Source organism: Bubalus bubalis, chromosome 12 (assembly GCF_019923935.1).
Source record: "Bubalus bubalis isolate 160015118507 breed Murrah chromosome 12, NDDB_SH_1, whole genome shotgun sequence".
Classification (NCBI taxonomy): domain Eukaryota; kingdom Metazoa; phylum Chordata; class Mammalia; order Artiodactyla; family Bovidae; genus Bubalus; species Bubalus bubalis.
Genome location: NC_059168.1, coordinates 59,538,321 through 59,550,698, shown reverse-complemented (window position 1 = coordinate 59,550,698; position 12,378 = coordinate 59,538,321). Strand labels below are relative to the sequence as shown.

The window sequence follows — 12,378 nt, the reverse complement described above, 5'->3', positions numbered from 1 at the left end:
TTTATATTATATAAGGATTCATAGCAATGTTTACATTACAGAGTAGGGAATGCTTGTACAGAGAAATTAAATGTTTTCAGTATGATACTCTTCGCTTTCAGCTATCTGAGCGTTCTAAACACAGCTCTCTCTGGTTCAGCATCTCCATAGAAACTTTTGGAGGTCTTGTGTTTGTGTGTGTGTGTGTGTGTGTGTGTGCGCCCCTGTGCACACACACAAAGTGGGTGGGGTGGGAGGGCAGTGAAGGGTATGGGGGTTTGTCTAACTGCTTCTTAATAGGACTCTACTATTTTTTAGCCTCATTTATATTCTTCCTTTTAGAAGTACTCAATGTTTCTGAGTTTTTCTGAGACTTTGTGGGACAAAGCATCATAATAGTCATTAATTAAACAGATTTATTTTCTTTAGTGAAAGCAAAAACAAATTACGTGAAATATTTGTAAATCTTTTTTTTTTTTTTTTTTTTTTTAAAGTATTGGCTTTTTTTTTTTTTTTTTTTTTTGCCACTGTGTGTAGCATGCAGGATCCTAGTTCCCCGACCAGGGATCGAACCTGAATACCCTGCAGTGGGAACATGGAGTCTTAGTCATTGGACTGCCAGGGAAGTCCCTGTTGACTTTAATACTGGTTTAGCATTGTTTATTCATAATTTAAAAGTTACTTTTTCTACTTTCTTTCAGTATCTGATATAGAAGGTGGTGATGGACTGCAGCTCAGAAAGGAACATACTCTCAAAATATTTGCTTATATCAATTCCTGGACACAGAGGTATGCGTCTTTAAGTACTTTGAAGACTAACTTTGTTAGTTGTATTTTATTTTATATTTTAATTTTTTGTTTTTTTGATCACACCCATGTGACTTATATTATCTTAGTTCCCCAACCAGGGATTGACTTTAACTCTTGGCAGTGAAAGCATGGAGTTCTTATCACTGGATCGCCAGGGAATTTTTAGTTATATTCTTTTTTTTTTTTTGAAAAGCTTCATTAATTCATTTAGGCCATGCTGCAGGGCTTATGGAATCTTAATTCCCTGACCAGGGATTGAACCTGTACCCCTGCAGTGGAAGCTCAAGTACTAGACCACCAGGGAATTCCCCCTTGTTGTATTTTAAATTTACACTGTCATCAAATTTTTTCTTTAGGGTTTTGGTTTATATACCTTTTGTCATTAAATCACAGTTTATCAATATTATATCTTCTCCAGTTATTCTTGGGATCATTCATGGTTTTGTTTTTAAAACATGAATTGTTTAGAAATATGGGAAGGATTCTGTCATTACTTAGAAACATGGAAATGACTGAAATGGTAAAAAATAATTATTTTGAGAGATTGAACAATCATTATGTCATAGCTAGAGATTTATAACAAACTTAAACTTTTAAAACAGTATTATAGTAGAGGACACTTTGACCATTCTGGGAGCTACTTTGTATTTGTTCCTTCCATAATAATTATGTGTATTAGGTTGATTTTTAAATTTCATATATATATAGAGAGAGAATAAAATTGTACAGAACAGTCATTAATATAACCACAGTGTATAGCAGGGATTTGCAAATTACTGTTCCTCGACATGAGTTTAGCTGGTCATGGCTAAAAAATTCTTTTATGTACGTATCTATTTGTTTAAAGATTCTTAGCTCTTCTGAAATTTTCTGGGAAAAAAAAATGTTTGAAGCATTGTGTGCAGTGATTAATGAACACATTAAATACAGTAATAACAGAGGTGCATGTCATGAGGTAACAGACTGATCATGGGGTTTATCAGAATAGTTTAATTTCAAATAGCATTTGCTTTACAGTGACATCCCTTTATCCTGTGTTTTCTCTTTCTCTCTTGTCAATAAAGCGGTGCTTGTATTTGTTCCAAAAAGATTATAGATTTTAAAACATAAGTGCCATTATTATTGGGCATCTCTTTGCTGAGTCCCATTGACCTGAGTTTCTTTTGACTTAAGTTTATCTGTGCTTGCTGTTTGTCCCTTTCATTATGGGTAGGATAGATGATTGGATATTTCGTTATACTAATGATTTAAAATTAACATCAACAATCTAAAGTATTTGCTGAGAAATGATACATTTGAGTCATAATTTTGAATTCATTGCAGCTACAGCTCGGTAGCAACCTGTTATTTACTGGGATAAAATCTTATTCCTGATTTCAGGATTTATAAGTGTGCCACTAAATAAAATGAAATTCAGAGAATTATCATTTTCCTGGCACCTCACCATTAGTTATCAGTGGATCTGAATGAGTCCTTTTCTAGTTCACATTTATCCTAGATGTATACTCAATCCTTGTATCAGGAAACTTTAACTTGGAGTTTGTGGACTGGGAATGAAAATATAAATGAAATTTTGATATGTACAGTTTTAGGCAGTAATTTCGGAGAAGGCAATGGCACCCCACTCCAGTACTCTTGCCTGGAAAATCCCATAGATGGAGGAGCCTGGTAGGCTGCAGTCCATGGGGTCGCTAAAAGTCGGACACGACTGAGTGACTTCACTTTCACTTTTCACTTTGATGCATTGGAGAAGGAAATGGCAACCCACTCCAGTGTTCTTGCCTGGAGAATCCCAGGGACGGGAGAGCCTGGTGGGCTGCCGTCTCTGGGGTCACACAGAGTCGGACACGACTGAAGTGACTTAGCAGTAGCAGCAGCAGGCAGTAATTTGTAGCTCTCACTGTAGAGACTCTGCCTTTTATCTGATGCTGTTCTGGAATATAGTGCTTTAGACTGTGGCCTTGGAGCCCAGTAGATGTGGCTTCCAGTCCTCCATCACCTGTGTACTAGGTGATAAGGCAAATTAGCTAACTTCTGTGAACTCTTACTTCCTTACTTGTGAAATGAGTAATAATAAAGCTACTACTGTCTTCATGAGGTTGAAGAAACACGATACTTAGTACAATATCTAAACAAAATAACTTAATTAAACACTTATTTTAATTAAAATTGTTAAAACTTATTTTAGAAAATGAAATCTATGTTGAAGGGGTACATAAGCTAAAGAATGAAATGTCAAATTGGAAAACAGTTTGTCATATTTATAATGCTGTTCACTTGATAAGTAGCGATAGTTATTTATCCGATAGTAAAAAGTACCAAAAAGTAGAATATTACACTTGTAATCATTCATACTGATAGAAGAGAGAAGTGACAGTAAAATATCCAGTTGGAGCACAGTGCTATATAGTAAAAGTTGTTGCCTGTTTGCCTGCTCTGCCCTCCCTGCTCCTGTTTCTCTCTAGGGTATCAAAAAATATTGTTGCTTAGGTTAAGATTGTGGTTCTTGTAGGGGATAATTGGCTACTAATAAGACAAAGTTGGAGAAGGTAATGGCACCCCACTCCAGCCAGTACTCTTGCCTGGAAGAAAATCCCATGGACGGAGGAGCCTGGTAGGCTGGACTCCATGGGGTCGCTAAGAGTCGGACACGACTGAGCGACTTCACTTTCACTTTTCACTTTCATGCATTGGAGAAGGAAATGGCAACCCACTCCAGTATTCTTGCCTAGAGAATCCCAGGGATGGGGGAGCCTGGTGGGCTGCTGTCTATGGGGTCACACAGAGTTGGACACGACTGAAGTGACTTAGCAGCAGCAGCAGCAGCAAGACAAAGTTAATTCACAAAAGAAATTCTTAACTTGGTGGCTCATGACCATGGAAGATCCATCAATGTACCTTCATGCACAAATGGACCCATGACATCTCATACAAAATGTTCTTTATAGGTTTTCTGGGAGAAAAGTGTTAACTTTCATAAGATTATGAGTGATGAAGAATCACTTTTCTGATATATTGATTGGCCAGGATATAGGTGAAAGAGAATGTTCACTTGAAAATGCAGTATGTTAAAAGTTTAATATTTATAGAAATTTTGAAGGCTTTAATATTTTATAATTTTCCTCCTGTTTAAAGGATATACTTACTGTGAAAATCTTTTTAGAAAATACAGAAGATAAAAGTTTAAAAGGAAAATATGCCATCACCCAGATTAACAACTGGTAAATTTTTTTGGCATAACCTTGGTATAAGATTGGAAACAGTACAGTTTAAAGTTTTACAAAAATGTGATTATAAAACTGTATCTTTTATAATCTAATTTTTTTTCATGTGAACTGTGATCAGTCTCTATATCATCAAATATTTTTTAAAACTGTTTTATACTGGAATATAATCAGTTAACAATGTTGTGGTAGTTTTAGGTGCACAACAGAATGACTGTGTCATCCTTATTTCGTCATCATTTTTAATTGCTTCATCACAGTAATATAGCTGTCACTTCTTTGTAAGATTTAAGTAGTTATGTATGTTACTTTAACAGATTATCATTATTTTATCACTATTGGAATGGGAAATTGGAATGAAATGGGAAATAAAATGAATTCTCAGAGAATGGGGAGAGAATATTAGAATAAATTTAAGAATATAAATTTGGAAAAGAGCATATATGGATCTGAAAGGAAATGTCATTAATGATGAAGGCATTGATCCTACAAGGCAAAATCCTTCTTGTTGGAATTGCTGCCAGATTTTTTTTTTGACTTGTTTAAAGCCTATTATAAAATAGGCTTATTATGTTTATATCTTGCAGATGCCTTAGTAGCCATTCAAGTTTCCTCATTGTCTCCTGCTTGTCTACTTTCTAATCTTATTTCTCCCCTGAAAGAATTCTGAGTGCTAGGTAGGGGGTGTTTCTTTGTATTTTCAGGCTAAAAATTGTACCTTTCTTATTTGTCATTTGTTACTTAATAAATATTTGAGGCTATTGCTTATTTTCATTGTTTTAATCAACTTTATTTTTATTTTAAAGCTGTTTTAGAATGGTTTTAGATACTACTGCTTTTGAATAGGTTAATGTATATTCTCCACTGTTTAAGAGTTTAGTCTTTATTTTGGCATTAAGATTGTGGCCAGTGGGATATTGATATTGACCACTATTCAAAGTAGTGCTTTTCAGAAATTAGCTCATAAATAAGCTTTTGCTAAGGTTGGATACTGTAGATGAATAGTTTTTTCTCATGTTTAGCAGTACCAGGCCAGGAAAATGTTAGATCTGTTGGAATATTTGTTAGATCAAATTATGGAATCCAGGTTGAAATAATTTTGACATATAGCTTCCTCATGAATGTGTAGTTAGTATTTTTATTGTATTAATTAATGCTACATATTTTATGTTGGGGGCTTCCCAAGTGGCTCAATGGATAAATAATCCACCTGTAATGCAGGAGACATGGGTTCGATCCCTGGGTTGGGAAGATTCCCTGGAGTAAGAAATGGCAACCCACTCCAGGATTCTTGCCTGGAGAATCCCATGGACAGAGGAAGCCTGGTGGGATACAGCCCATAGGGTTACAAAGAGTCAGGTATGATTGAAGTGACTGAGCACACATGCATTTTATATTATCATTTAGAAATTTTTATCATTGTGTGTTCTTAAGTGTAAGCGTACTCCACTCACATAGGCAGCACAAAACTCTACTTAAGTAATAAAAGTCTTATCAGGCTGGTAGTAATAGGGGTAAGACAGAGAATAAAATAGGATAAGCTCAGGTAGTCAAAGGTAATGTATGATTTTGGTGTACCAATACAAAGCAATATGTGTAGAGTTTAAAAAATAAATGGGAGGAAGAGGCCTGTAAAAAAGTCCATTGTCTCCTGTCTTCTCAGCCCGATTTCTGTTTTCAATTCTTTAAAATGTTGGTTTTGACATTAACTTATTTTCTGAAATAGTAATTATATTTCAGTTATATAAAGATTAATATTTCTATTGCTTTATTAATTTCGGATATAATTTGTGAACTTCCTTTTCTGATGCATAATGGTTTCACCCACTTAACCTTCCCCATCCTCTCAATATAGTTACGTCAGTTCTTGAGGTAGTTCTAAAAATGAAAATAATTGCTCAGTGATTGCCAAAAAAGATTCTGTGATTCACTTTAGATCTTAAAAGATATAAATTGTTGTTTTTCTTTTGTTATTCTTTGTTTCATAGAGTTTAGTGGCTTGTTTTTCATTTGATTAATTTTCTGGGTAGGAATCGCTTATTCTTCCCCCAGATCTACAGCCTTTCTTAGTACTAGTTTTTACATTTTATACACCATTAAGTGATCTGTTATTTCTTTCCTTCCCTCCATCTCCTTTGGACTTCATCTTCCTACTCCAGTCTGTATTGATTTCTCATTAGGGTTACTGAAACAGCTATCTTCTCTTTAAATCATCCTTGAAATTTCTTGTGCTTTTCTGTTGTCTTGAATCTCTAGTTTCATGGATTGCATGCCATCTCTATTAGTTTACTTCTTTATTTTGTTTGGATGATGAGTTTTCTGAGAAAAATTACCAGGGAGATAAATGGTTTTTAGACCTTTGTGGCCTAAAAAAGAAATGTCTCTTCTGCCCTTACTTTTATTGATAACTTTTGTTGGATACAGAATACTAGATAGAAAATTATTATCTCTCAGAATATTGAAAGTGTTATTCCGTTGTATTTTATCTCCTAGTATTACTTTGAAGTATGCACTGTTTTTATTCCTGAGCTTTTCCATGTCACTCTTTTCACTCTTCCTGCAAGCTTTTAGGATCTTTATCCCTCTTTGGCTTCAGAAATTTAATGGTGATACGTGTTCTCGTGGGTTTTCAGTTCTGAATTTTATTTTTATTTCATAGTTTCCTTAGCTCTGTATTTTCTGCTGTCTTCTTGCAAATATCAGTCAGAAATTATACCTCCTTGATTGATAGTTTTTCTTTTTCTCCCCATTATTTTTCTTTGTCTAGTCTACTTTCTGGGAGATTTCTCCAGTTTTACCTCTGGATCTACTATTGAATTTTACAAATTGATGTAATTTTAATTTTTTTTTTAAATTGTGAATGATATATAAACAAAAGCTATATAGTGCACATCTGTACACATTAAATGGCTCTGTTTTGTAACTGGAATGCGTTTTTTAAGAATATTCTGTTGTTTCAGTAATAGAGTATCTTTCATTTCTCTGAGGATATAAATTAAAACCTTTTTTCTTGCTGTGTTTTATCTACTGCCTCTAAACTTCTTTTGTTTGCTTTCATCTGTTTTTAGTGACAACAGTTTTTCCTGGAAAGTCTTAGTATCCTTGGCTATCTTTTCATGGTTAAAAGAGGGCCACTGAAAAACAGATTGCAAGTTCTGTGTGAATGGGGCATCTCAGATTTTGGCATGTACTATATGATGTGGTAAAATGTTGAGCAGACTTAGGCATTCTAAGACTTAGACTTATAGGCGTTCTCTCTTGGTTGTTCACATTTTCTAAGTCTTTCCCCTTGAGATACATTAATCTGATGGTTGGGCAGAGAAGGATACTTGAGTGAGGTTCACCATTCAGTCATAATTTTACATAATTCTCACTTTCATTTTCTTATATCTTTGCCTTCTTCAGTATCTTATGTTCCTGAGTTTATCTTGTTCATTTTATGTACAGTAAGAATTTCTTCTTTTCCTGGGTCAGGTAGGGGTAGTATTCTTGCTGTCTGGAATGGGAGCCTGCAGGTTTTAAGAGTACCTTTCATTTAGTCCTATTTCCTATTATGCTTTATTTCTGCCTTCTGAGGTGTCTGAACCTCTTCAGTCCTGAGCTTTTCCAGTGTTCTGTGGGGTGAATCTTTTTGCTGATAGTTTTCTCCTGTGGCCCCTTCTAAATTTGTTCATTTGGAACACACTTATTTTTCCTCCCTTTTCTAACATCCAGAATTTCTTGCTGTCATCTTTTCTTCCATTATTTCTTTAATGATTTTTTTCCTTATGTATATTTGTAGTGTGATTTACAACATAGAAGAAATAAGTTTATTTGTAAAATCAGATTGGGCTTAACTGAAAAGGTGATGTTTTTGTTTTAAAAAACTAAAATATTTTCCCTCCTTGTATTGTGGGTGTGGATACAGAGAGACATGCTGAATTGAGAATTCAGATACCTAGACTTCTCAAAATTGAGTAGGCAGTACAATGTATAATTTATATAGTATATAATTATTTTAAAGATATGTGTTTGTGTGTGTGTATAACTTAGATCCTCAACTCTCCTTGAACGTGTATATTTTACATCTGTAAGGACCTAGATCCAGTTTGTTACTTTGTTCATATATCAATTTAGTATTTTAAGATTAGTTTCCTAGTCAGTTAGCAAACAATTTAATGCTCATATCATGATAGTGAATTTTAATTTTATTATTTCTTAATTTTATTTTATACTGGAGTATAGTTGATCTACAATATTGTATTAGTTTCAGGTGTATAGCAGAGTGACTCAGTTACACATACATCTATTCTTTTTCAGATTCTTTTCTTACATAGGTTATTACAGAATATTGAGTAGAGTTCGCTGTGCTGAATAGTAGGTCTTTGTTGATTATCTATTTTATATATAGTAGTATATATATGTTAATACCATGTTCCTAAATTATCCCTCCCCCCTGCCTTTCCTCTTTGGCAACCATAAATTGGTTTTTGAAGTCTGAGTCTGTTTTGTAAATAAGTTCATTTGTATCTTTTTTTTTTTTTAGGTTTCACATATAAGAGATTATCATATGATATTTGTCTTTCTCTGTCAGATTTACTTCACTTAGTATGATAATCTCTAGGTCCATCCCTGACAGTGAATTTTTAAAGTAAATTTGACTAACTCTTTGGCTTTACTGATCTGAACTCTGACCTTAAGTTTGTTTTTTGAGGAGAAACTCAAGATGCCATTTTCACTAAAGATAGTCAAATGTATGATTCTTCCCTTTGACCTTGGTCTTTCCTAAACCTAAAGAAAGAAGCTATTCATCAGAAAAATGTTGATTAATGTGTTTATTTTTTTTCTTGTAGATATTGTAATATTATAGAACTTAAAGCTGGAGGGGGCCTTAGAGATAAAATTCCTTTCATTTTGCCATCTAGAAAATAGTCCTGATATATCATTTATGTATTTCTGTGTAACAAAGTACTCCTAAATTAGTGTTTTAAAAACAACAATAGGAAATTTCTCTGGTGGTCCAGTGGCTAAGACTTAGTGCTCCCAATGCAGGGGCCTGGGTTTGATCCCTGATCATGGAACTACATCCCCCATGCTGCAACTAAGTCCTGGCACTGCTGCTATGTTGCTTCAGTCATGTCCAACTCTGTGTGACCCCAGAGACAGCAGCCCACCAGGCTCCCCCGTCCCTGGGAATCTCCAGGCAAGAACACTGGAGTGGGTTGCCATTTCCTTCTCCAATGTATGAAAGTGAAAAGTGAAAGTGAAGTCACTCAGTCGTGTCTGACTCCTCGAGACCCCATGGACTGCAACCTACCAGGCTCCTCCATCCATGGGATAGTCCTGGCACAGCCAAATAAATAATTGAAAAAAAAAAAAATACACAAGCATTTCTTATCCTGAGAGGTACATTTATTATCTCAATTATAAACATTTATCATCAATTACTGTATGAATAGGAGTTTGGAAGTGGTTTAGTTGGTTGGTTCCGGTTGTAGTCATGACCTTACATGAGACCGGAGGATCTATTTCCAAGTTGACTCCCTTTCATGGTTGGCAAATGGGTGGTTAGTGGAAGGCTAGTTTTTTCTCATGTGGACCTTGCTTTGGCCTCCTTGAGTGTCTTACATGTTAGCTGGTTTCCCTCAGAGTGAGTGATCCAAAAGAGCAAGGCAGAAGCAAGGTCTTTTATGACCTAGTCTTAGATGTCACACATTGTCATTTCTGCCACATTCCGTTCATTGGTCATTAAGTCTGGTCCACATTCAAGAGGAGGAAAATTGGGCTTCCCTTTTTTTTTTTTTTTTTGGGCTTCCCTTTTTAAAGGGAAGAGTGTTGAAGAATTGTGGCCATACTTCAAATCTTCCACATCTAGAGAAAATGAAATTATTCTTATATGGCCATACAGGAAGTTGGTGATCTTTTTGGTACAATAAGAGTTTTGATTTGTTTTGATAAATAGATGCAAATTGTGATAGTCGCTTAACTGTCATTTGTCTTTGTATACATTATAACATGGTACTTGTGTATCATTTACTTATTGACTCACCAGACCCCTTTGATTATCTGTAAAATGCTAGGCACTGTTCTAACTGAACATGTCTAAGAGAACTATAATTATGTGTAATAATTAGACTCTTATTATTTTTATTCTTGTTTTTTACTGGAACTGAAGTAAGTGTGTGTGTATGTGTTATTCCTAAGCACTTTTGATCTGCCAGATGGGGTAGGAACGTCCTTCTAAATAGCCTTCAAGTAAATTATTATTTTTGGCCACTGCACAGCTGGCATGTGGAATCTTCGTTCCCTGACCAGAGTAGGAGCACAGAGTCTTAACCATTGGACTGCCAGGAAAATCCCAAGAAAATTATTTTTTTATTTTTATTTAGAAGGTTTTTTTTTGGCTGTGCTGTGTCTTCATTGTGGTGCAGGGGCTTCTTGTGGTATGTGGGATCATAGTTCCCCCACCAGAGATTGAACCTGCATCCTCCCTTTGGAAGGCAGATTCTTAACTACCGTACTACCAGCGTAGTCCGCTGCAAATTATTTTTAAATGTAACTTAAAAAAAGAATCTTTTGTTGGGGTATCGCTGATTAACAAACAGTGTTGTGATAGTTGCAGGTGAACACCAGAGGGATTCGGCCATACATACACATTTATCCCTTCTCTCCCCCAAAATGTAAACTTTTTTATTAGTTGACAGCAAAATCCCTTATGTAAGATAATGAGTCAAGTTTACTAACAAGGTGTTTTATTATAGTCAGTTTCCTAATAACTTATTAAACATGCATTGAGTACTTAGTACTTAGAGAAGCAAAGATACAGCCGTAATTCTTGTTCGTAAGTAGTTCTTTGTCTGGAGGGATAAGTGTTAGTCGCTCAGTCGTGCCCAACTCTTTGTAGCCCCATGGACTGCAGCCCACCAGGCTCCTCTGTCCATGAGATTTTCCAGGCAAGGATACTGGAATGGATTGTCATTTCCTTCTCCAGGGGATCTTCCCAACTCAGGGAATGAACCCGCGTCTCCTGCACTGCAGGCAGATTCTTACCAACTGAGCTACAACGGAAGGGAAGTCTAGAGGGATAGATAAAATATAAAACTGAAGATGATAGCTGTCAATCTAATCTAGTGACTTTTTACCAGTATCAGTTTTTGGTGTGATGCTATCTTTTAAAGTCTTTATAGTGCTACTCTATCAGAAGGGAGGAAATAATTATTTGAAAATAATATTTTAGTATTTACTTTTTTAATACTGTTTTTTAGAAGGATATAATTGTTGCCTCTTTAGGAAGCATTTATTAATTAAATTTTTTTTTTCTCTTGTAGGCAATGTCTGTGCTGCTTCAAAGAGTATAAGCATTTGGAGATTTTTAACCAAGTAGTGTGTGCACTTATTAACTTAGTGATTGCCCAAGTTCAAGTGCTCCGAGATCAGCTTTGTAAACATTGTACTACTATCAACATAGATTCCACATGGCAAGATGAGAGTAATCAAGCGGAAGAACCACAGGATATAGAAAGAGAATGTAATGAGGGAAGTACAGAAAGACAAAAATCAATAGAAAAAAAATCAAACTCTACAAGAATTTGTAATCTGACTGAGGAAGAATCTTCAAAGAACTCTGATCCTTTTAGTTTGTGGAGTACAGATGAGAAGGAAAAACTCTTACTGTGTGTGGCAAAAATTTTTCAGATTCAGTTTCCCTTATATACTGCTTACAAGCATAATACTCATCCTACTATAGAGGTATGTAAAAATAGGTATTGTGAATTTTAAGTAATACCAAGTCATGGTTATGTTGGTAATTTCTCACTTACAAATAAATATGAAGATAGTCATTATTGATGGAAAATTATAAAAATCACTATCATTATAAAAATTATTTTGGATTTCTTCAGAGCATTTCTGTAGCGACTTGTGTTGAACATTTGCTCAGTGTAGTTCTAATAAGGAAAGATTTATAAATTGAACTCATAAAAAGTAAACTATCAGTGATAGATATTTTGCTAATGTATATCTATGCTCTACTTACTGTGACTTTCAAAAACTAGTAATTGAGGGAAAAAAACATGGAATTTCATTCTTAGAAATGTAGGTTAACAGAATTTGGAATTCCTTTTATAAATAAAAAATGCTTAACAAATTATCTGTAATTACTAGTTTTAAATAATAGTATTTTCTTTTGCACTCAAGATGCTTTACTTATTCCACTAGTGATTTTTTTTCTCTGCCTCCCTCCCTTCTTCCCTCCTCCACTAGTGATATTTATACAAGCCTTTCCGTCTTAGGTTTATTTAGATAATGGCATTTATTTCTCCAGATAGTAAGAATTGAAACAGTTATGTGATAATGTATTATAATAATGGCTTAAAACAATAGTGAT

General features: G+C 34.8%; 1 protein-coding gene across 10 annotated transcripts in view; it reads left to right on the top strand.

The window, feature by feature from the left end:
• Positions 1–12,378, top strand: part of USP34 (ubiquitin specific peptidase 34) — a 247,390-nt gene that overhangs the window by 45,299 nt on the left and 189,713 nt on the right. For all 10 annotated transcript variants that reach the window (XM_045162247.1, XM_044926026.2, XM_044926027.2 and 7 more), the window contains exons 2-3: positions 681–768; positions 11,321–11,741. In XM_045162247.1, the coding sequence (XP_045018182.1) occupies positions 681–768; positions 11,321–11,741 (509 nt within the window). The remainder of the gene's footprint in view (positions 1–680; positions 769–11,320; positions 11,742–12,378) is intronic.